Source organism: Notechis scutatus, chromosome 2 (genome assembly GCF_049901735.1).
Source record: "Notechis scutatus isolate UNSWTSFEM ecotype Mainland chromosome 2, rNotScu1.2, whole genome shotgun sequence".
NCBI classification, from domain to species: Eukaryota; Metazoa; Chordata; class Lepidosauria; order Squamata; family Elapidae; genus Notechis; species Notechis scutatus.
This window is the reverse complement of record NC_142010.1, coordinates 249,946,533-249,972,592: the sequence shown is the minus strand read 5'-3', so window position 1 is coordinate 249,972,592 and position 26,060 is coordinate 249,946,533. Positions and strand designations below refer to the sequence as shown.

At 40.4% G+C, this 26,060-nt stretch overlaps 1 protein-coding gene across 3 annotated transcripts in view; it reads right to left on the bottom strand.

Annotated features, from left to right (window-relative positions):
* Nucleotides 1-26,060, bottom strand: part of PDZD2 (PDZ domain containing 2) — a 316,382-nt gene that overhangs the window by 202,102 nt on the left and 88,220 nt on the right. For all 3 annotated transcript variants that reach the window (XM_026666378.2, XM_087958543.1, XM_087958550.1), the window contains exon 2: nucleotides 11,839-12,709. In XM_026666378.2, coding sequence (XP_026522163.2) covers nucleotides 11,839-12,323 — 485 coding nt within the window. In that variant the 5' untranslated portion in view covers nucleotides 12,324-12,709. The remainder of the gene's footprint in view (nucleotides 1-11,838; nucleotides 12,710-26,060) is intronic.

Sequence of the window (26,060 nt, the reverse complement as noted above, 5' to 3'; positions counted from 1 at the left end):
GAATATTCATGAACTGGCAGAGACATGGTAAACACAAATGGGAGCTGAATTAGAAACTGAAACTTAAAGAGAGAGTTTGGGTGTGGCTTATCTCTGTGCTCTAAGCTCTGAAGCTGCAAACTTGCCTGGACTTGTCTGACTGTTCTCTGCTTGTGTTACATTGGAAAAATCTATTGTTATTGTACAATTTACTCATATGTTATTATGTATATAAATAACGAATCCTGCTGAATCAGTCATCTGTGTGTGCTTTCTGGATTTTATTTCTGCAATAAACTCTAACAAAACTCAAGGGGCGGAACAGGCCCGTGGAATGCTTAGATCTGACCCACAAGACCCATGGAAACAGTGAAGGACCAGTCTGCGGTGCCTCTGCCAGTGAAAACGGAGCTCGGGAGAGCTGCGTGCAACCCTCCCAGGCCCCATTTTTGGCCACAATGCCTCCTGCAGCCCTCTGCCTGTTTTTGCTGGCAGAGGGCTACAGGAGGCCATTGAGGATGAAATTGGAGATTGGGAGCCCGTTTTCACTGACACAAGCGCTCAGGCCACCCCACAGGCGCCCCCGACACGAATGATGTCAAGCTGGCCACACCCATCCAAGGCCCCGAGGTCAAACCCAACCCTGATGCGGCCCTCAATGGAATCGAGTTTGACCCCCCTGGTGTAGTGATTAAGGCATCAGGCTAGAAATCAGGGTATTATTAGTTCTACTTCCACCTGAGACACAGAAACAGTTGGATGACTGGGCAAAAGTCCCTCTTTCTCAGCATCAGGAAGGAGACAGTGGCAAACCACTTCCTAAATTGTTACCAAGAAAATTGCATGGACTAGTCCAGGAAGTCACCAGAAGTCAAAGGCATTTTAAAAAAAACATCAATGATATCTCTTAGTTCAAGGGCCAGTGTTTTGGCTTCATGTAGTTCATTAATACAGCCAAGCACTGATTTAGACTCTGATGCTGCCTCATTCTGATCTGATTAAAAAGGACCTATATTGTATATCATCAGCATATTATATTGATAACATTTCACTTTAAATCACTGGATGATTTGACATAGTGGTGCCATATAATTGCTGAACAGCCTAAGAGAGAAAATGGAACTTCACAAGAACTCACAATGAAAACATCCAAAAGCACCACTGGAGATGGCTATCTAGATATATTCAGAACCTCTCGTATCCAATAAGCTCTCCAGAAATACATCACAGAGAGATGGTCTGGCCTACTGGTTAAGACACCAAGCTAGAAAAGGAGAGACTATGTGTTCAAGTCCCACGTTAGCCATGAAAAACAGCTGGGTGACTTTGGGCCAGTCACTCTCTCTTAGCCCAATCCACCACAGAGGGTTGTTGTTGTGGAGAAAATAGGAAGAAGGTTATTTGCAAAAAGAATAAAGGCAGGATACAAATAGATAAATAATCATAGTTAATGGCATTACTAAGCCACAAAAAGGCTCAGGAGAATTTCACAATTTCACTCTTTCCAGCAAAGATTATCCCTAATGCAGGAGTGGGATGCTACCAGTTCGCACCTATTCGCTAGAACCAGTTGTTAATATTCTAAGCAGTTCAGAGAACCGGTTGTTAGAAGAAATTACTGGCCTAATCCTGTATGGAAGGCAGGAAGGAAACATTCTGGTGTTGCTTACAGAAACTGCCTCTCCGTTAACCCTTATTACATTCTTGGCAGGACTAGACTTCCTGTCTCAGGAATGTCTCTGGAGTTTTTTCCCCCTCCTTTGCTGGTACTTTGCTTGTGTGGAGTGACCATTCAAAGTTACAATGGCACTGAAAAAAGTGACTTATGACCCTTTTTCACACTTACGACTGTTGCAGCATCCCACAATCAAGAGAGGCCAGGCAAGGAGATGCGTGCCTCGATGTGAGTGATATTGAGTTGGCCACGCCCAGCCAATAACATGACCACCAAGCCACGCCCACCAACTAAGCCATGCTCACAGAACCGGTTGTTAAAAAATTTGAATCTTATTCCTGCCCTAATGCAATCTAGTTAGTGCCAAAAGCAGATCTAAAGCTGACTGAAAGGTTCTAGAACATGGGTATCTAACCATTTGGCTTGCCTGGGCTGAATATAAAGTATATTATATAGTCCAGTGGTGGCTAACCTTTTTTGGCTCCCGTGCCGATAATTGCGTGCACGCTCACTTGTGCACGCTCGCATGCCGGCACCCAGAAGGCAATGTGTGCTGGGCCCCCCACAACCCCTCCGCGATTCCCCCCTCACACCATGCGTTTCTGCACCTGTGTGCGCGATTCGCCCTACAAACAGCATGTCTGCGCATGCACGCACGATCCCCTCATGCATAGCACATCCCTGCGCACACACGCGGCTCCCTGCAAATACGTGCACCTCTCCCGTGCACCTCCCCTCCACCCCCTGCACATTCACACCAGATACCCGACAATCAGCTGTCAGGCAGCGGCGCACGCACATGCACAGTGGGCTTCTTCCGGGCAACCTCTCGCATGCCAGGGGAAATGGCTCTGCGTCAGGGGTGGAATTCAAATTTTTTAACAACCAGTTCTGTGGGCATGGCTTAGTTGGTGGGCATGGCCAACTCAATATCACTCACATCGAGGCACGCATCTCCTCGCCTGGCCTCTCATGACTGTGGGGATGCTGCAACAGTCGTAAGTGTGAAAAATGGTCATAAGTCACTTTTTTCAGTGCCATTGTAACTTTGAATGGTCACTCCACACAAGCAAAGTACCAGCAAAGGAGGGGGAAAAACCTCCAGAGACATTCCTGAGACAGGAAGTCTAGTCCTGCCAAGAATGTAATAAGGGTTAACAGAGAGGCAGTTTCTGTAAGCAACACCAGAATGTTTCCTTCCTGCCTTCCTTACAGGATTAGGCCAGTAATTTCTTCTAACAACTGGTTCTCTGAACTGCTTAGAATGTTAACAGCTGGTTCTAGCAAATAGTTGCGAACTGGTAGAATCCCACCCCTGCTCTGGATGCCACTTCCGGCACACGTTCACCAACACGGATATAGTCAATGTATATAAATATCTGTACAAATCACATAACAATGTTAAAAGTTTACGATCTTGTGGGGGACAATGTTACTAGCTGTCCAGGGCTGCATATAGCCCATGGGTCATGGGTTGGGCACACCTTTTCTAGAACGTCATGTCAGTCAACAGTGTCTGGAACTGACAAGTATGCACTCTCTTGGACAGCCTGCCCATATTATACTTATGAAGAACTTTTGGGTTGTTGAGACTGGAAGACTCTTTCATATAACCTCCTAGCCTTAGCGGAACAATTCTTCCTAGCAGAAGCAATAAGATCAAGTGTCAAACGAACAGGTGATCAGCTGAACTGTTGGAGTACCTTATCCTCCTCAGGCATTAGAACCTGGAAGCCTCTGACCAGACTTTGCCCGCGACATTTCTGAAGAATGACTAGCCAAAGCTGCAGAGCCTACTCTTGGGTATAATATAAACATTTTCACATTGATGAACTGGTTAACACATGCTGAATGGGGTTACGCTATTGCTGGGCCTTAAAACTTGCTAGTAGGTCACATTAACTTGCAATATGATAGCATTGGGTTAAATTTTTTTAAAGGAAACCTTGCAGGAACAAAGTCATAATGTGACTTTGCTAATTGCATTCAATTAGCATAGGTATTTCTTTGCAACCTTTCATTTTGAATGGCATTTTGTGGATTTAGTCATATGAAATGACAAATAAATTTTAAAGTGACATAATCACTTTACGTCACTGCAGGTCCATTACTTTTTCAACTCCGTACAATTCTTTGCAACATGGGTTAAAACAGCAAAATCTGGCTCTGACGGATATCACTGCTTATGATGATGTACGAAAGTTTATTTTGCACCTGAATGCATTTGCAAAAACTTCCAGATCTGTTGTTTATTGAAAACTAACTGAAGTACTATGTGAGTAATCCCACAAAACCTCAGAAGAAACACTGATTGCCCAACTCATAACCTCACAATTTCAAAATATGACATTTCTGGGAACAGAAATGTCCAAAATTGAATTAACCGCTTTTTCCTGTTTCTGAACAAAATAGTTTTCAGTCAGAAATCTTGCCATCTAAATTTGAAAAAAATAATAATGCACATTTGTGTGCATTTTACAAAACACGTGGTTAGTATACATCAAAGTTGCTCTGTTCTTTATGAAAGTATATCTCTGACTTTTAAACTGAATTTCTAGTCTATAAATAAGATCCAATTTTATATAGCAAGAAAGATAATAAAAGACTATTCAATGAAGAGCCTTAGAAGATGCTAATCTACACAGTAGTCGATATTTTAGAGTTCAGTAAAAGTTAATTTAAAACCAGCATGTGTAACATTCAAACCTAAAAGTTCCCCTATGCACAAGATTCTTTCAGTAAGGTTTCAAAAAATTCAAGAAGCAATTCATGAATGAGATGTCCACTTTCTAGAGAGATCATCAAAGCATTCTTATGTTACAGTAATGACATGTTAGCTAGGGCTAACCATGACTCACTTTTTTGAGAGATGGATGCTTATACTAGAGAGAGGGAAAGAGAGGGAGGGAGGGAGAGGGAGAGAGATGGTAGCTTCTTTAGGGAAGTTTCCAAATAGCATGAGTAATGAAGTGAGCCTGAGACTTGGTTCATACAATGTACTTCCTTAATGTTAATGGTTTGGGTTTTTTGGCTTAGCATATTGTGTGATTCCAGTACTATGACTTGTAAACCATAGTTTGAGTTAACATGCTGTGTGCAGTCAACTGTAATTTATTTAATTAATTATGACTACCTAATGTCCATATATTAATGCAATATAATTCCTGGTGCAAAAGCCGTACCTGAGCGTTCCGTTGCTGTCCTTTCTTGTGTCTGCCTTCCCAGGTAGACCAGACAGGAAACACAACCAGATGAGCTGATTCTACTTTATTTCAAAACTACATTAACAGAATCTTGCAAGTCTGGGAGTACAAATCTCCCATCATCTCTTACAGCCCGAGAAGCTAGGACAGAGATCTCCAAACTTGGCAACTTCAAGACTTGTAGACTTCAGTCCACAAGTCTTAAAGTTACCAAGTTTGGGGACCCCTGAGCTAGGAAGATGCTCTTCTGAGCCTCTTTTTCTCCACTCATTATGAAGTTACGGGCTACGCTCTTCCTTGCTTGAGCATTCTGTTTACTCCATCTCTCACAGTCATTTTCACATACTATTAGACTTGCTTACAGTTCTGCCGGTGGCAGTGGTGGGTACAGAGCACAGATTTAGATGACTCTTTAGCATGATCTGGAAGTAGCATCTTTAAAGTAGCTGCAGGTACCTATGATCCCATGAAAAGATGCAGCTGCTTTAACAAGACTGATGTTCAGGCTCAAAAGCACTTTTTTTGGATCTGAATCTGAAACACTGAATAGCAGAAGAGTTGGAAGGGACCTTGAAGGTCTTCTAGTCCAACCTCCTGCTCAAGCAGGAAACCCTATATCACTTCAGACAAATGGTTGTCCAATCTATTCTTTAAAACCTCCAATGTTGGAGCATTACAACTTCTGGAGGCAAGTTGTTCCACTGATTAATTGTTCTAACTGTCAGGAAATTTCTCCTTAGTTCTAAGTTGCTTCTCTCCATGATTAGTCCCCATCCATTCCTTCTTGTCCTGCCTTCAGGAGCTTTGGAGAATAGCTTGACATCTCTTCTTTGTGGCAGCCCCTGAGATATTGAAACACTGCTATCACATCACCCCTTGTCCTTCTTTTCATTAATCTAGACATACCCAGTTCCTGCAGCCGTTCTTTGTATGTTTATCCTCCAATCCCCTAATCTTTGTTGCTCTTCTCTCCACTCTTTCTAGAGTCTTGACATCTTTTTTACATTGTGGCGACCGAAACTGGACGCAATATTCCACGTGTGGTCTTACCAAGGCATTATAAAGTGGCACTAACATTTCATGTAATCTTGATACTATCCCTCTGTTAATGCAGCCTAGGACTGCATTGGCTTTTTTGGCAGCTGCAGCACACTGCTGGCTCATATTTAAGTGATTGTCCACTAGGACTCCAAGATCCCTGTGGCAGTTAGTACTATTGTACATCCCTAGTCAGGTTCTCTATTACTGATTTATCATTTTGTATTTATTCTAATGTCATTTCTTCTTGCTCCTTGTCCGAATATAAGCTGCAGGGGTTTTTCTCTTACTGAGATCACCCTGAAAAGAATAAGGTAAACTTGGCTTGCCTACTCTAGGATATAGATATTTTGGGACTGTAACTCCCAGAATTCCCAGCCAAAAACCAATAGCATCAAGATGGAGAAGGCAGACATCAGGGATGGAGATCAACATTAAATGAAAAAAAAAAGACTTATCTGTTCTTTTAATTAACACTAATTAAATAATGCAGTAAGTTCTAGTTTGAGGATTTGAGTTACTGTTGAAGATTTTGTAGGGAAATCACTCATTTTCCTCTCTCAATAAAAGAGATACAAACCTTTCTCTAGACAGACGTTCATTACAACCTGATCCAACAGCCACGAAACTGAAAGCAATTTTAATAATGTGTTTGACGGGAATTCTCTTTTTAAAATTGCAAGGAAAATCCTAAATTACCGCTGTTCCATTTAACCAAGAAATTAAAGTGTGTTAAGATAGTGCCCTCCTAAGGCCAAGAAGTGTAAATATATCTATAAAAGACAGTCCAAGTGCACTGCAGTCTCAGAGAAGTTTATAATTTTAAAAAAAATGGCCTGATAGAAGGCAACAGTAATAAGAAGCCACCGGATAGCTAATATACTGCATTTCTTCCTTCATTCCCTTGCTACACTCATTTTTAAAAGGGGGAGGAACAGGGAGGGGGTGGGAAACATAAGATACCCACAGCAGTGGCTCTAAGCCTAGAGTGCCAAATCAAATAATTAGAAAGCAAAGCTGTTCAAACAGGAAGGACTTTATCCCATAAGCATACAAGCAATCCCTTCTTTCGAACTGCTTATATTTTTTCCCTGGTTCCCTGCACCTGAAGCAAGCTAAAGAAAGAACAGAAAAAAATAGATAGAAAGAAGATAATAAACACCCACAGCGGTTCTCCTATTGAAGTGAATCCTACGTAGAGATTTCCACTTTCCTTCTTTTTAATGGATGCATGTATCGGACCCACTTGGTACATTTCAAGGTTTAATCCATGTGAGTTGGAATGAAGCTTGGTGAAAAGTTCCTTGAGATGTTGAATACTTTTCCTCCTACCAACAGAGATTTTTCAAGTTAAGCTGAAATACAGAAAGCCAGACATGTTTACCATCTAGAAAAGTCGTTGATTCTAGTACTTCTTAGCTCCACCTCCATCTGCTTGGGATTTGTAGCCCTGTTCATTCAGAATGTCTCCTTGTGCTCCATACCTCACATGCAGAGGTGATGTTTAGAAAAATCTTGCATATCTGCAAAGATTCCCCATAGTTGAAGATCTTGAGGAGTCCTTGTTCATGCAAAAGAATTTTCATGAATATGGATTAATTCCACTCCAATTACTCATCCCTCCATACCTGCTACAGGGCTGAAAGCTGCAGCAAAACATAGGGGACTGGAAGCTAAAACATATGAAGAACAGTTGCAGGGTATGTCTCGTCTAGTGGGGAAAAAAAACACTAGGACTGACATGTTAGCAGTGTTCTAATATCTAAGGAGCTGCCACAAAGAAGAGAGGTCAATCTATTCTCCAAAGCACCTGAAGGCAAGACAAGAAGCAATGGTTGGAAACTAACCAAGGAGAGAAGCAACCTAGAACTGAGGGAAATTTCCTGACAGTGAGAACGATTAATCAGTGGAACAACTTGCCTCCAGAAGTTGTGAATGCTCCAACACTGGAAGCTTTTTAAGAGCTTTATCTGAAATGGTATACTGTGTAGGGTTTCCTGATTGAGCTGGAAGTTGAACTAGAAGATCTCCAAGATTCCTTCCAACTCTGTTATTCAGTTAGGGCTAACATGAAGAGAGCCTCCCTCTTGTCTGCCTGCATTTCATCCATGGTTTGTTATTATTTGGACCTCCTACTGATTCAGGATGTCTTTCGGCAGTATCTTCCTCAGCAAACGTAAGACAATATTCTCCATTCCACCACATGCTGTCAATTGACAGAAAAATCATGTTTCTTTCTTAATATAGTATTCCCATACTTATATTCTTCAGTGGAGTTAATGTGTGCCATCAAGAGATGTCTACTAGAATAACAGTCTTCTCCATCCAGCCCTTCAGTTATGCGAGTCTCTGCAACAACATCATTGACAATAACTCATTACAGATGCACAAGTTCTCAACTGAAGCACTGATGCTTCTAAAACACTATTGTTATTGCTATATAAATCTGAGAACCAATAAAAAAATGATTTCACTTGGATTCAGAAGAATTCACTTGCACACTTTCTACAGATGATCCAAGTTCTCTTGAACATTTTTCTTCTTCAAGAAACGGATATGAAGATTGTTTTCGAAGCAATCATACCAGTTGCTGGTTAAGCTAAGAACTGAATGTAGGTTTTCTTCATATAGATATCTCACTGTTAGCTATTTGGGTAACCCTTCTGAAACCTGAGTTTGTCAGATGAGAGCCTGTGGATACACTCCACATTCAGTTAGTTATTCCCAAGACAGCAAGCACATATTTATTGTGAAAAATTATAATGTGTGATCAGTTTAGTTAGGGCTTAATGTCAACCTAGCCATTGCATTTGGCAAGCCATGGTACAAAGTATAACTCCAAACATTAAGCACATCAAAGAAAACTATGATTTGATGAATATATCACATTAAAGAATGTATTGCATTAATTATGATTTATTCAACCAACCATAATGACCCAATTCACAGATAATGCTAATCCATAAATCACAATTTTACAGACTGTAAAATGGCTGGAATCACAAATTAGACTAATATGTTTGTTGTGATGTACTGTTTGAAGCAGCTTCATTGCTAACATTTCATGGAGAGGTGGAGGGAGGTATCTTTTCACAGAAAATGAAATATGCCTTGATTCAAGCTATACAGAGACACCATGGATTCATGAAACCTGATGAGCTTCATTCTGTGGACCAATACTTGGTTATCTGTCCCTTCCATTCCTCTTTCTGCATCAAGCTGGTTATATGCAGTGTTCCTGCTGCATTAAGTTATACTTTCCCGAGTTGGATAATCCTCAAATGGGTTGGATTCTCAAATTCCTAGTTATTGTGCCATGCTGGCTAAGAATTCTGGATACCATGACTCCAATACATTGCTGTATTAGGCTGGGAAAGATTACTTTAAGCTAGGTTTGGTTTATTGAGTGACTAATAATTGATTGGGTACATCCAACCAACTAGCCAAAACCCATCAAATCACACTTCAGCTTGGGGTGATTTGTAAACTTCATTTTACATACACACGTTCACCTCTTCTAATCTCAAAGAAAAACCATCTTTTTTCTGACTAATTCTTTAAGCAATCAAAACATTGCTGAAAAATATCCAAATAAATTTGGATCCTTCAAGCAATCAAAGCATTACTGAAAAGAATCCAAATAAATATCCAACCATTCCAACTTTGGGAGCGGCAAACAACCGCTGACTCCATCATTAACGGCAACAGATGCAGGAGTCCAAAATAAGCAAGCAAGCAAAGAAGAAGAAGGGGAATTATGCTATTGTTTGGGGGGATTTGATACTCTTTCCCGTGCATCTTTTCTTCTTGCAAACCAACAGGACAGAGGCAGGTGTTCCATTTTCCCAAGCAATTTCTCTCTGTGCAACATTTGGCTTGGCAGCCAATGCTTAAAATCCCAACAAAAGTGTGTTAATCCTTCCCTGATTCTTAGTGGGCTTAATACCAGCCAGAACAGAGATACTTGGAAGCCAAATTGACTGCTCACTCCCTATTTCTGGTATTTGGCAAGTTCAAACTCCTGTTCGGTTCCTTTAGGAGACTTAGTTTCCAGGCTTAGTTTTCATCAAACACCTGCACCAACTGTTTATCCCAATATAATAACTCAATACTAAAGACAATCTTAAGGAAGCTGAAAGGTGATTTTTCGCGAGCGTATCTGCCAACACGCTCTACAAAGAGGGTTAGTCCAATAAACTCGGCAGTCCAGTAAAAACACATATCCACTGCTTATCTCTTCTTTTAAAGTCTGCTCCAAAGAAAGACAAATCCACTGGCTCCACATGTTCCATATTTACATTGCTCCTTTCCTTTTTCTTTAAACAACACTGTGGTTTGTATCATTCTGCACAATTTACTGTAGCTCTACTCATTAGCCAAGAAGTACATAAGGCTTGACCAGAGGTAAATGACAGTGGGCCAGAAAAGCTCTTAAGCCTCACTTCAAATGTTGGCAGCACAAACAGGCAACATTTTCTGACCAAAGAAGATAAAAAAATCAGTGCAATAAGTCCCTGATAAGTTTTATATATCTATTTTAGTCAGGCCACAACTACCATAAAAACAATAAAACATTCCCATGCACCCACCCCAAAAAGCTCTAGCTCTCTGCAGAGGCCTCACTGCTTCAGTATTCTTGGGGGTTACAGTGTGGTTTTAAAGAAGGAAAAAGGACATTGGATTGTCCCTGTATCTAAAAATCCACCTGGAATTCCAGTAGTCTTACCATTAGGTTGGGTAATGCTGGCTTTGTTCTAGCTGGTATCTTCCATATTGCTGTGGGTTGCGCTTCCCATCATCTCCACACAGAGAAACGTGATCTAAAGAATTCCCCATTAACGTGAAATCCCAAAATACCAATGATTTATTCTTATACAGGTAGTCCTCCAGTTACAACCACAACTGGGGCCAAATTTTCCATTGCTGAGCAAGAAGGTTGTTAGGTGAATTTTGCCCCATTTTACAATCTTTATTGACTCAGTTGTTAGGTGAATCACTGCAGTTGTTAAGTTGGTGACGTAGTTGGTCAATGAACCTGGCTTCCCCATTGATTTTGCTTGTCAGAAAGTCGTAAAAATTGATCCCATGATCCCGGAACACTGCAACCATCATAACTATGAATCAGTTGCAGAGCAGCCAAATTTTAATCACGTGACCACGGGGACGCTACAATAGTCGTAAGTGTGAAAAATGGTCTTAACTCCCTCTTTTCAGTGCCGTTGTAACTTCCAACAGTCACCAAATGAATGGCTGTAAGTCAAGAACTACCTGTATCTTCCATACTGCTCGACTACATTTCCCATCATCCCAGTGCAGAAAAACATGATCTAAAACAGGGGTGTCTAACTCACATCATCACGGCAGCATCACAGGATGTATCGGAACTCCCCCCCTTCGCTAAATCGGATGTGGGCGTGGCCAGCGCATGATGCATCCGGCCTATAGGCTGGGAGCTTGACTGCCCCGATCTAAAGAATCCCACTGAGGTCCCATTAAACTAAAATCAAAAAGCCAAAGATTTAGTCTTATATTTTGCTGTAAACACCAGAACAATTGGATTGTCAAGTCTTGGGCTGCTTCTGAATCAGTTGCATTTCCAACTACGCAATTTGAATCGCTCTTATTTACATTAGATGACTTACAGAACACAGAGATGTACAGATTCTGAGCATGAACTCAAGTTTCCTTACAGCCATCAGTGCGATTAAATTTTGGATTAGAAAATTAAATGAATTTTGCTCACTGTGAAAGAATACAGAGAATCAAATCAATCCCATTTCCCCAAGCATTAGAAGCTATATTGCCAATCAAATGACTAGAACAGTTTCAAGACAAACAGAAGGAAGCATGGTAAAACTGCCAGGAGCTGTAATTTACCAATATCTGGAAGATTTCACTATGAGCATCCATATCAATCTTGAAGTATCCTTCATCATGTCTTACCTTGCACCACCAATATCCACTCCAACCATTAGCTGGCCATTCAGCGAAAGGATCTCGTCTCGCAAGCGAACTCTTCCACATTTCCCTGCCGGACTGTTTTTTTTCAAATCAGTGACCCAAATGCTTCCAACATCAAGCACTGGGCCTTTATGTCCCCTCTTTCTTCTCCCCATTCTCCTTTTTTCACCATAATCCCCAAAAGCAGGGATATTGCCAAAACTTAGGCCGAGCGGCTCTGTCGTTTCTGGATCCTTGGTTAAGTAAACCGTACAGATTTCCATATCCACAGGACTGGGGCTGTAGTGTCGCTTGCCCTCTTCTATTGGGAAGTTCAACTGGATGTACTCTCTCAGCTTCTTAATGGCCGAATGACAAAGGCTGTGCTCGGGTTCCTCAGCTTCCCGTTTCAGGTGGCCCTGCAACCATCGATAAAGGATGGGAAGAAACAGCATCGCGTTTTCTGGAGTGATGGGCATTGTGGTCATGCCAGGATTCCATTATGTCAAGAAATGGTTCTTCTTCAACTGGGTCAGATCAATGTTCCTTTCCAAGCCAAGGTTGTTGGGTGGTTTTTTCATAGCCATCTTGATAGGACCAAGAAAATGCAGGAAAAAGACACACAAGGACAGCCAAAACTAAAAATAATAATAATAATAATAGTAATAATGGCTTCTTCTTCCACTCCCAATTTGGCCAGGACAACAGAGGGCCTTTATGAAAAGGAATGAACACTGTTGCTCTGGAATCCATAGCAAGAGAACAAAGAAAGAGACCAGAATTTCATGCTTGCCTCCTTTTACAGCTGTCCACACAGAAATGTATGATCACCAGCCTGGAATTTCTCCTCCACACTCACCAACACCTGCTTGACCTAGAAAAAGGGAAACAGCCCAATTAAAACCATAAATCTGTTTCAGATGCAGGATTAGAAGCTTATCTGCAATGCTTAATAATGAGAAGATTTTGCCTAAGATTATTTTGTTTTTTGGTTAATTCTATAATCTGTTCATTTTGCTTTCTGTTAACTTATGTGGGTTATTCATTATTTACTACAAGGACTGCAGGCAGGAAGAAGAGGCGGCATCAAAGACAAATTTCTAATTATGCAGATAGTTTCACAGACAGAGGCACATTTTACAGTTAACCTCTTCATCTCCATAGGATAAAAAGGAAAGAAAGAAAGAAAGAAAGAAAGAAGAAGGAAGGAAGGAAGGAAGGAAGGAAGGAAGGAAGGAAGGAAGGAAGGAAGGAAGGAAGGAAGGAAGGAAGGAAAGTATTTCTTTTATGTCTTTTAATCTTGGGAAGGAAGGAAGGAAGGAAGGAAGGAAGGAAGGAAGGAAGGAAGGAAGGAAGGAAGGTCTTTTAATCTTGAATATTTATGCTCAAATTCTCCTTGTTTTTCAGACTGGTATAGTGGTTAAGATGCTGGCCTAGAAACCAGAAGTCTGTGAGTTCTAGTCTTGCCTTAGACATGAATGCCAGCTGGGTGACTTTGAGCCAGGCCTTCTCTCTCAGCCCTATCCACCTCACAGGATAGTTGCTATGGGGAATAGGAGACGGAAAGAGTATTATGTATGTTTGCTGCTTTGAGTAGTATATAATGTAATAACGTCGAAATAAAACTATTAAGTAAAATATTCTTTAAAAAAAAAACCAAAACTAAGTTTAGATACCAACAAATGTTAACTTTTTGTCCAAGATTCAAAGCTTTAAAAAGTTTTTAAAAGAGCATCTCAAGAAAATGCAGCCTTTTGCCAAGTTCATCCATTGTACTGAATCACAAAACAACCCTTCATTTCATTTCGGTTGAACTCAGACATTCTGATTTTCAGGCAATTGATTATGGATTAGTGTGACATGCAAAAGCAAGCCATTCACACATTTCACTATGCCATGGTTTGAGAATTTCTGCCCTGGACAAGGGGTTGAACTAGACCTCCATGGTCTTTTCCAACCCTATGATTGCATGATCAATCATGGTTTATTGAGTAAGCTACAATTGGGTTTGAACATACAATATCCTAAGTCATACCTCATGACAGACACACTATATTGCTTAGATATTAAGACAAAATACAAAAATGCCACTTTACAGGTCGGCTTGGTTCACTGTACAAATTCAGTTATTTAATAATGACAGTTTTCAAGTCAAACTTGCTCTCTCCTCTCTTTTCATTATTATTAATTTACATGCCATTCAACTCTCAGCAATTTTTAATTATTGTTAATGTTAATGACTGAACAGTTTCATAAAAGTGTATGATTTCCTTCCAAGTCTTTAAATGTTTTATTCTGTGGCTAGATTCCTAATCCAATGTGTGTAAAATAATGAATGAATGGCCTAAAAAAATCTGCCCAGTTGGTTTTGAATCTGAAAAATGATACTCTATATAGATATCTTATGAAGTCAGAATTGTCATCAAATCTCTCTTAAAATGGTTTCTTAAGAAGGGTGGAGTGAAATACTCAAGAATATTATACAAATATTTTCCGGATTATCAAACCTGTCCTACAACATTTTGGGATATCCTGATTACATGTAAACTTTTGTTTCATTCCCTAACAAATTGTGCTTTTCCTTCCTTATATGTCCTTCCCAATGGAACTTCTAAAAAGCCCTCCAGACCCATTTCCTGACTTCTACAAAAAGAAATAAAAGGGTAATTAAAAGAATTCCACTTGAAACTTTCAGATGTGGTTTTCCATTATCTTTTTTAGACGCTGTTTTTAAAGACCTCATGCTAGACATTCTCCAGTCCCATCCAAATAGCGTTTTATGACCTTCCCTTTGCTCAAAAAAGCACACTATCATCTTTTTATTTGGATTCAATGTTAGTGGAAATAGAGTATTATCAAAACATTTTTATCCAGTTTATTTTCATAAGTGTTTTTCTTTAATCCTCAATAAAATGAGACACGATTTTGGCATTTCGTAGCCTTAAAAAGTTTAACAGATTGAACTGAATAACAGCTGGTCCATCTCAACATCAGATTCATAGGGTTAGGCCCACAATGAACAAGCATCTGAAGTTGAATGAGGTTGTTATTGTGAGAAGGCAAGACCCTCATACCATCCTTGTCACCAAGACCACTTGCCCAGTGGTGGGATGCAACCACTTTAACAACCGGTTCGGTGAGCGTGCACTTCGCACGCTTGCACGCACACGTTGTGTGCGCAAAGTGTTCAAAAAACACTCATTTTAAGCTTAAAAAATTACCTTCTATGTCAGTGCTGGTGAATAAAACAGCTGACGCATGGCCATTCGCTGCGAATCAGTTGAGCTAAAAACAGGGAAATATTCCCATTTTGGCTGGAAAAGTGCTGCAGGAGGCCATGCGCATTGCCCCCACTCCAATTTGGCTGGCAGGGTCGGCTGCAGGAGGCGTCTGTCCCGCCTCCCCCACACTCCCCAGCTGGCCCGTGGAGAACTGCAGTGCTAATCTGGCCCTCAAAGAAATCCAGTTTGACACCCCTGGCCTGTATTGACACGGGCTAAAACTGAGTATTTAGTCTCTTTCTCTAGGAAATTGGCAAATATCAGCAACTGAATCAAAGCCATTAAAAATTCCCTCGAGATACAGAAATCTTGTAGATATATAGAAAGATTCCCCTGGAACTATCACTCGGGATCAACATCGGGGCACACAAAGAGGTGAAGATTATCCTACCACTTCGGTGGGAAAGTAACAACGTTCCGTGTGCCTCAGCATATAGTCACGCTGGCCACATGACCACGGAAGAGTCTTTGGACAATGCTGGCTCCCTTGGCTAAGAAATGGAGATGAGCACTTCCCTCTCGAGTCAGACATGACTGAGCAGGGCAAAGCTTTACTTTTACCATGGTGGCGCAATAGTTAGAATGCAGTATTGCAAGCTAACTCTGCCCATAGCCAAGAATTTGATCCTGACTGTCTTAAGGTTGACTCAGCCCTCCATTCTTCCGAGACCGGTAAAATTAGGACCCAGATTGTTGGGGGCAATATGTAAACTGCTTTGAGAGGGCTATAAAGCACTGTGAAGCAGTATATAAGTCTAAGTGCTACGCTATGCTATGCTATACCATGTCATGGTGGCGCAGTGGTTAGAATGCAGTATTTCAGGCTAACTCTGCCCACTGCCAAGAAGTTGATTCTGAGTGGCTCAAGGTTGACTCAGCCTTCCATCCTTCCAAGATCAGTAAAATGAAGACCCAGATTGTTGGGGGGCAATAAGCTGACTCTGTAAGCTGCTTAGAGAGGGCTGTAAAGCATTATGGGGTAAGTGCTATTGCTACTTTTATCATTAACTCACTCTCTCTTGCTGATAGGGACAAGGTCAGAGTCTCCAGAAACTCCAAGTACTAGATGACAAGACATCTCAAAATGAATGTTGGACTCTTCTGGGCAACTGGAAGCAATGGGCATGATCAGGAGATATACTGATTGGGGAGTGGAGTCATGACTATTCTGAATGCTGATATACTTCAATTAATAGAAGCTACAGTTCCCTGAATTCACACACCACTCGAATTAGGACCCAAATGAAAGCAAAGGTGTCTCTCTCTTCCAGGTGGGAGAATTAGATATGTAATCAAGGGTGGGCTTCTACTGGTTCTCATCAGTTCAGGCAAACCTAAGTAAGTAAGTAAGTAAGTAAGTAATCAGCTAATCCCCTACTTTGGACACCCCACAAGTGAGAAGGTTTTCTGAGCTGGATCAAGCTGTTTTCTGAATAAGGTCGATGTATTACTGAAATCTGGAGAAAGAAGGAAAAGGCAAAACCAAAATAACTGTGTTCATGTATTTCCTAAGCCAAAACGGAACAAATATTATGACTTACCCAATGTATATAAGCCAGGTCAAAAGGGTCTGATGCCATATGTGCATTTGTAAAACACAGAATATCTGAAGACTTGTTTGTAACCACAACATGCATACGTGTATTGCAGCTTTTCAGATACAGACTCCTTTGTCCATTGAAGTAGAGCATTTACATCTGACTATTCCCAGTTCCTCATGAGAAACCAGGAAATCGAAGACATTCAGCAAGATGCTTGCCCATCTGAAAATGTGATTAATTTGCTTCCCTAGTTCCTCCTATGGGAAATTTCTTTGATAAGAGAATTGGTCAGAAAGCAACAAGAATCTCATTGTGACCTGACAAATCTCTTCCAAGGTCTGGAATTCCAAACACAAAACACATCCTGTATGGTGCATGTGCATGAGCACGCATGCATCTGTCCATCTGTCTGTCTGTCTGTCTGTCTGTCTATCATCTATCTATCTATCATCTATCTATCATCTATCAATCAGTCTATCATCTATCTATCTATATCATCTATCAATCATCAATCTATTGTCTATCTTCATCTATCAATTTCTATAATCCATCTATCTATCTACCATCTATCATCCATCATCTATCATCTATCTATCAATCAATCAATTTGTCTATCATTTATCTATCTATATCTAAAATCTAAAATCTATCATCTATCAATATCTATAATCCATCTATCATCTATCTATCTATCTATCTATCTATCTATCTATCTATCTATCTATCTACCTACCTACTACCTACCTACCTACCTACCTACCTACCTATCTATGCAATGCTTTTGATTTGAATGTTGTTTATGGCATACTCAAAGAACCGAAAACAAAGAAGAAAGACAAAATAGGGACTGCAAAAAAAAAATGTTTTTGTGTACTGTAGCCAGTGTCTCCTATATTTCTTAGAAACAGTGAAGGACCTGGGTTCTCAACCTTGCATCTACAGAACAAGATGGACCAAAAATCTCACCAAACAAAGACCACATCCTAAATCTCCTGGGAATCACTTGCGACCCTCTGCATTATTCCTTCGGGCATTTCAGAACACCACCTGGGGCTTTAAGTCTCCTTAAGTTCTGATGACCATCCTACTTCATCCTGCAATTGACAATGCAGACCCATTGCAAGATTAATCAATAAAAGTTCACTTAATGCAATTGCTGCAGCGATTATGTTCTCCAGATGGCAGCTCTTTCTTCCTTCCGTCCTTCCTTAAGTATAGGGCAGAAGAATAAAACGGTATAGCAGAAATGGGTTTCTTAGCATGGCATGATGGAGTAGCAAAATCATATTTTGAGCCAGAAAAATCAATATATTAAACAAGATCATTGCAAACACAGTGTGGCCAACAACTTACCCAGCAGTGGAAATTGGAATTGGTTGTTTCTAGCACTCAGTATCCATTGTTATTGTACTTGGTTCTTGTTTTTTAAAGATACAGCTCAGCTATTTTTACTGATGTTCTATAAGCCTTCCATACCTGTCACTGCTGCATAATTTTCAAACTACATTCTGCTTCACACATTGTAGTAACTTCTGATTTCCTTAACCATATTTAACTGGATAAATTACAATTGCCCTAAACTGCAAAAATATTACTCCATGGACCATGGTTTACAATGCATTAAGCCATAACTAAAATGATTTCATTATGGCCTAGCTGCCAGGACCATTTACAGCAGGGTCTTCAAACTTGACATCTTTAAGACTGATGAACTTCAACTCCCAGAATTCCTCCTCCAGTCATGTTAGCTCAGGAATTCTGGGAGTTGAAGTCCACAAGTCTTAAAGTTGCCAAGTTTGAAGACCCTTGATTTATAGTATAAAAGAAATTCCCACTATAACTGAATTACAGGTAGTCCTTGACTTACAACACAACCTTTCATTTCGTGACCATTTGAAGTTACAATAGCACTAAGAAAAGTGGCTTATGACCATTTTTTCACAATTTTTGCAGCATCCCCATGGTCATGTAATCAAAATTCAGACGCTTGGCAACATATATTTATGTTGGCATATATTTATGAAGGTTGCAGTGTTCTGAGATCATATGATTACCTTTGCCACCCTCTGACAAGCAATGTCAATGAGGAAGCCAAATTTACTTAACAACAGTGTTATTCACTTAATAACTGAAGTGATTCATTTAACAATTGGGGCAAGAAAGGTCATAAAATGCGGCAAAATTCACTTATCAACATTCTTGCTTAGCAACAGAAACTTTGGACTCAGTTGTGGTCGTAAGTCGAGGAATACTTAGGATAGAGTTAAAAACAGATTTTACCTCTTGTTTTAACAATTAACAGAGTTGGAAGGGACCTTGTAGGTCATCTAGTCCAGCCCCCTGCCCAAGCGGGAGACCCTACACCATTTCTGACAAATGGCAGTCCAATCTCTTCTTGAAAGTCTCAAGTGATGTCGCTTCCACAACTTTCAAAGACAAGCTGTTCTATTGGTTGATTGTTCTCACTGTCCTTATTTTCAGGTTAAATCTCTCCTTGTTTAGTTTCCATCCGTTATTCCTTGTCTGGTGCTTTGGAGAATAGCTTGACCCCCTTCCTCTCTCTGGCAGCCCCTCAAATATTGGAAGACTGTTATGTCTCCCCTGGTCCTTCTCTTCACTAGACCAGCCATGCCCACTTCCTACAACCATTCAGTGTATGTTTTAGTCCTCAGTCCCCAAATCTCTCAAGCCTTTAACATTTTAAGGCTTTAACATGAAATGCTTATTTGTTTTGTAATTAGAGTTTTATATGTCCTCAATATATTTGATTGTCCTTACGGTCTTTTCATAAGCAGTGGCTGTTTAAAAAAATCACAAACCCAGGGACTGGTGTTTTTTTTGCCCCACCCCTATATAAAGTATCTGTAAAGCATTGCACTATGTCTATTTTTGTTTTGTTTTTTTACGGGACTTCCAGAACAGCTCTTTAAAACAACACAATCTAGCAATGTTCAGCAGAGCTCATGCTGAAAAGATGCTGGCTACCCTCCAAACAGGCCATTTCGACACACGCACCCAAAGATATGGGCAGGTTTTATGTGTTTATTTCTCATTCTGATCTTTAAATTCTCCTATTTCACCTCTCTCTCTCTCACTCTCTCTCTCCCTCCCTCCCTCTCTCTCTTCCCCACTTTTTCAGGCCAGTTGCTGTAAGAGCAGGGCAGAACTCTCGGATTTCCCAATTTTGAATCCTCAGAGTCCCAATTTTCCCCAAGGCCAGAGCAGGGCAGGCCACACTGGTAGGGCTGACCATCTGGGTCCCAACCCTTTGAATTCAATCAATACCTTAAGCTTGTGATTGCAAAGACTCACAGAAGTTATTACCAGCTGCAACAAGACGGGGCTTCCAACATAAATACTTCCCAAATCTATTGAGGTAATTACTCTCAGTTTGATCCAATCATCACAGAGCCAGAAAGAGATTGCAGGCAATGTGCTGCTCAGTATCCCTCTGCAACTATGCCAAACTAGATTTTTCAAAGGAATAGCTAGACTGAAAGATGCAATCTTAATATACAATCTCCAGTGGGTTCTTCCCCCTCTGATGGAAACATAACACTCTTTAATGCTTATTTAAAAAAATCTGTGTAAGGACTCCAAGAGATATGTCTCTAAATTAGCTCAACATTGTTGCACTAATGGCACAAAAGTATGCTTTGTACAATGATTAGTTTGACCTCCTGCCTCATCTTCAAATCCAAATTTAGCAAAGGCTAATGTTTGCAATAAATCATGTCCTTGAATCTTCATGTCAAATAATTATCTAAACTGTTATCCAGATACATCATTGTGAAGGCAAAACTGTAGACCAGGGGTCCCCAAACTTGGTAACTTTAAGACTTGTGGACTTCAATCCCCAGAATTCTAGGAGTTGAAACTCTTAGGTTGCCAAGTTGGAGATCCCTGATATAAACCATATAAAGAGCTAAATATACAGTTTTTTAATGCATTTTCTTGGATCAAGGCCATAGAGCTGGCTCAACCCTTTGATGGATCTGTGCTCATGTGGACAACCAACTGACAAAATCTTTACATAGTAGCCTTCACACAGAACCTCACAAGAAGAGTTCTCCACCCTCTACTCGTAAAATACCTTATGCCACCAGACTTGAAATTCTAGAACTAGAAAACCTTGAATATCGTTTTTTCGGTCTGACTTAAGCATGGTATATAAAATCATACATTGCAATGTCCTACCTGTCAATGAATACTTCAGCTTCAACCATAACAACACAAGAGCACACAATAGATACAAACTCAAAGTAAACCGCATTCAAACTTGATTGCAGGAAATACGACTTCAGCAATTGATGTGACAACCAACTGTCTGACAAAATCTTTACATAGTAGCCTTTCACACAGAACCTGGTTCATACATCATATTAATCCATAACACAACTGTTTTGCTTTTGATTAAACATGTGTTCTCTACCCAGCCACATTCATTTACATTTAATGAGTGCATCCAGGAAATCATAGATTAAGAAACAAGCCATGGGTATGCCATAACACACAGAGTGTAAACTTTGCTTGAGGTTTTATTAGAGCTATGAAGATCTAGTAGCATTGCCCGTGTGTTGTCCTGCACTGCAATAGTTAGCTTTATGTTATTAAAATGCAATCTCTTGGTATACCTAATCAAGCTGCAAAGATCAGAGTGAGCAACAGATGGCAAATTATAGTTAAGAGGTTTCTATATCTGTTTGGTAGCATCCAGTGATCATTTTTGTAAGACAAAGTAGCCGCAGTAACTGTAAATTTTCTTTTCTTTATATACAGGAAATAGATGGAAAAAATAATTATTGAGATGTCCAGGGAGCAGCTATGAATTGTCCCACAATTTCAAGTTAGAGTGGTGGGTCTTTGTCTATGCCTTCACCAGGAGTCAAGCCCAACTCAGAGGTCCCTGATTTATTCTGATTTATTTACATATTTAATTTTACTTTGAAAATCCAGAGTGGTGTTATAAAATCCTTACTGAAGTTGGACAATCAGACAAACTTATTTCCAAGTTATTTTCCTGGATGCAAAAACAATTTCTTCCTTCTTTACTTTTGATGATTTGCGATTCTCAAAAATAATACAATACAGAATAACAGAGTTGGAAGGGATCTTGGAGGTCTTATAGTCCAACCCCCTGCTCAAGCAGGAAACCGTTTTTCCATTCCAAACAAATTGCTGTCAAATCTTTTCTTTAAAAAATCCAGTGATGGAGCACTCACAAGGAGGCAAGGCAATCCGCTGATAATTTCACAGATAGAAAATTCTTCCATAATTGTAGGTTGAATCTCTTTTTACTGAGCTTCCATCTATTACTTCTTGTCTTACCCTCAGGTGCTTTGGAGAATAAGTTGATCTTCTCTGTGAAACATTCCCGCTGATGTAGGTTCTATTAGCTTGAGCTGATGCACTCGTTCATTTAGCTGCCAGAAAACACATCAGCAGAGTTCTCTTTGGAGACATGTTGGAAGAAATGTCCATCTGGTTCAGTTCCAAGTGGGGCAGAAAGACACTGGAGGCTGATTGAAAAGATGGTTTATTGATGGACAGGACCACATGGGTTTGAGGTCCTGGGAGGCTGACCGCATGGAGTTTAGAGTGGGGGTATTTATACCTTCTCTTAGGCCTTGCTTCTTGAGCTTCCTGTTCCTGTGGCAAGGGCATGTATTCTATTGGTTGATGTCAGACTCCCATGGGGCCATGTGGGGGATCATGTTTGTCCTGAAGTCAAGTTTGGTTGAAGTGTGCTGATGCAATGAAGGGGCTGAGGGCTAATCCCACCTTTGTTCAGACCTTGCTGCTGGGAGTAATGGATTACCAAATCTGCATATCTAAAGGCTGGCCTCATCTTAGTATCTGCTTGGGGCAGGGAGCTGAGGCTCTGAGTTTCTATCTTTAGAAACATGTTTCTCTTTTAGGAAAAATATAATATTCTGCCTTTTTTAATATTTCCTAAAATATTTCATTCTTCTAGGTGCTAACTTTCTACAGACACATCCACTCAGAATAGAAGGACCCATCAGCAAGTGAACCAAATCTTCTGAAAAACTTGCTCCTATCCCTCCAATCTTTGGCATTTTGGTCTTTGCTGATTCATCAGTAGGGTTTTCTTTTTGTTTAATCTATGTACTGTATTAAACCAATTGACAGAAATCTAGTCCTGAGAGAGTTTTAGTTCAATCTAACGATGGGTCTGAAGGCTTCCAAGAGAATCAGTGAGTCTGCATTTTCTCCAACCACCTCAAAACACACCTCAACAAGGTGATACTTATATTGTGAACAAGTATCTGTCAGGGTTCCGGCAATTGCCCTCATTAAATCATGAGCCTTGAGCCAAGCTTCAAAAAAAAAAAACTTCAAAAGATTTATTAGGAGCAGTATGCCAGCATTAACCTAAATGAAGCCAACTCTGGCATACGTAATTCACAGTCAGCTGTGACCCTATTCCCCCCCCCCCGGGTATATCATAAATCAGATTCTCCAATGAAGCACGTTCACGGCCCGGATGTCATCAATGACATTCTCCAATGAAGGATTTTCCCGGGCAGAAGATCCGGTAAGCTAGCTACAATCTTTTTAAGATAAGGGTGGAATGTACTTCTGGTTTTAAACTGTTGTACTGCTTCAGATTCCCCCTCCCCCTTGTTTATGGCAACTTGAAAACAGGCATAGGAATGTTTTATGAGTTGATAGTATCAGTAACAACTGGGCTGAATATAAAACAATAATTTCAGCCAATTATTCCTAGAATGATAGGACTACTCTGTCTTGGTATTCTTCCCATATTTGAGGAGCTTTCACGGAGAGGAAAGGATCAACCTATTCTCCAAAGCACCTGAGGGCAAGACAGCAGAAAACTAGAAAAAGTGGTGATATTCTCACCACTGGCTCCTCTTTGTTGTTGTGGAATTTACCCTTCCTCCTAGGATTCAACTGTCAAATTCTTACAACCACGTTTTATGGCATGGCATCGATGTAAGAGACCTCTAGACAAGCCTGGATTCTCACACAGTCATAATGCAGCATGCTTGACATTTATGTTAATATATCTTTGTTGTTTCATCCCATCATGGTTTATTTGGGGGGAAAAAGTTGACAAAACCATTGTGATGGATAGAATATGGTACAGAGTCACAGGAAGAAGGGAGTCCAAAGGGACTAAGAGACAAATCACCCTGGAATCCTTGGTATGCAGGAAGAGAGCCGGGTTAGATCTTCCCTAACCCTTAACAGGGTTTATCTAAGACAGGGGTGTCAAACTGAAGGCCCGGGGGGGGGGCGGATCTAGTCCATGGGGTGCTTAGATCTCGCCCACAGGACTGCCCTGGAAACAGCAAAGGTCCGGCCCGTGGTGCCTCTTCCAGCGAAAAAAGAGCTCAGGGAGGCAGTGCAAGGCAACCAAGGGGCCAAGCTATTTTCTAAAGCACCCGAAGGCTAAACAAGGAATGATGGATGGAAACTGAACAAGAAGAGATTTAACCTGGAAATAAAGAGAAACTTTCTGACAGTGAGAACAATCAACCAATGGAACACTTTGCCCTCGGAAGTTGTGGGAGCGCCATCACTTGAGACCTTCAAGAAGAGATTGGACTGCCATTTGTCAGAAATGGTGTAGGGTCTCCCGCTTGGGCAGGGGGTTGGACTCGATGACCTACAAGGTCCCTTCCAACTATGATTGTTATCTGTGTTTGGCCGCATTGGCCTACTGCAGCCCTCTGTCAGCAAAAACGGAGGCCCAGGGAGGCCGCAGGCTTCATTTTTGCTGGCAGAGAGCTGCAGAAGATCATCGTGGGTGAAAATGGAACCTTGACAAGTGCCGTCACGCCCCCTGGCCATGCACCTCCCCCAGCCCCCCTAGATCAAACACAACCCTGATGCGGCACTCAATGAAATCGAGTTTGACACCCCTGAGTTAGGCAGAGTTTTGCTTCCATCTGGCAAGATTCCTATCTACAGGGGCAAACAACAATAAAAAAACAACTCTAAATAACTTGTGTAGTTCTTGGTTCCTTGTGCCTGACAACTATGGATTAATACAATCCAAAAGTTCATCTAACAGTGATGGGCCAAATGGTCTTAGGAAGTTCATAAGTTAATGGTGGGAAAATTGTGACCCTCCAGTTGTTAATAAAGATCTACAGTGAAAGACAGTGAGAACCGCAGTTCTCGCTGTAACATCTCTTGTTTGCTTTTCCCCAAGAACTTGAACTTATAGCAGGGTGGATTTGATTTAAAATCAACTCGATTTAAATCACTAGTAAAAAGGCTTGATTTAAATCAACTCAATTTAAATCATAATTTTTAAAGAGCAGCTATCATCTCTGTCCTGTAGCAGCTCCTCCTCTGACCCGCTGTTGACTCACCCAGTCCCAATATTGCAGAATATACAGCCTGGTGCTACATAACTAAGCTCCATTTCATGCTGAATAAACTAAATTATTAATGTATCTTAAATAGAAAACTTCCTTTAGATAGATTTTTACTCCAAAAGCATTTTATTAAAATAAATTTGATAAAAAAAATTAAAAATCCAATTTAACTTTTTTTAATAATCTGATTTTTTTAATGTTTTTTTTTTTTAATCATTTTTTATCCACCCTGACTTATAGGCCTATTAGTACTGGACATAGGAGATTGTTGTTAGCTTTCTCATTTAGTGTTGACAGACTTAGCTTCTGCTATATCCTAGTTTGGGCTTCACAATTTTTTACCTGAAATCTATCAAATAAGTTGTATTTGAATTAGGATCTAGCTAGATTGTCATCCCTTTAGTGGGATGACCTATGTAGCAGTGAAATGGGAGTTCCCAAATGTTGTGGGGTAATCTTAGGAAAAGAAGGGAGAGGAATATCTGCCTCCATTAGCTCTCTTTTGTGTGTTTTCTTTTGATCTCATGTTGCATGTCTCATTTTTGGTTCTACACAGCAGTAAGGTGGAATTTAAGCTTGCTCTGTGTTTTGCAGCCTGTAAATTGTATAACAGATTTATTATTCACATGCACTTTAAATTAATTACATATAGGCAGACCCTGCTTCTCACTGCTTCTCACTGATTCCTAATTATCAGTCAACAGTAGTAACTAATCACAAAACACAAATGTGCTACTTACACTCATAATTATCTATTCCATTACTGAGGCTACTAAGGTACAGGTAGTGAATATCCCAATTATTATAAGGTTGTTTCTCAAAGTAGAAAATGTCCTCCCCAAACAAGGAACACACAAATTTGCATTAAATTTACATATGCTAACAACTTCAGACAGACTAAGTCAGGAAACAGAAATGCAAAAAATAATAATAATACTAGAATTCTACTTTGTTGGCATAGGTCTGGGGTAGAGAAACTTTTATCACTTATGGAGTTCAACTCCCAGAATTCCTACGTGAGCCATGAAAGGTTC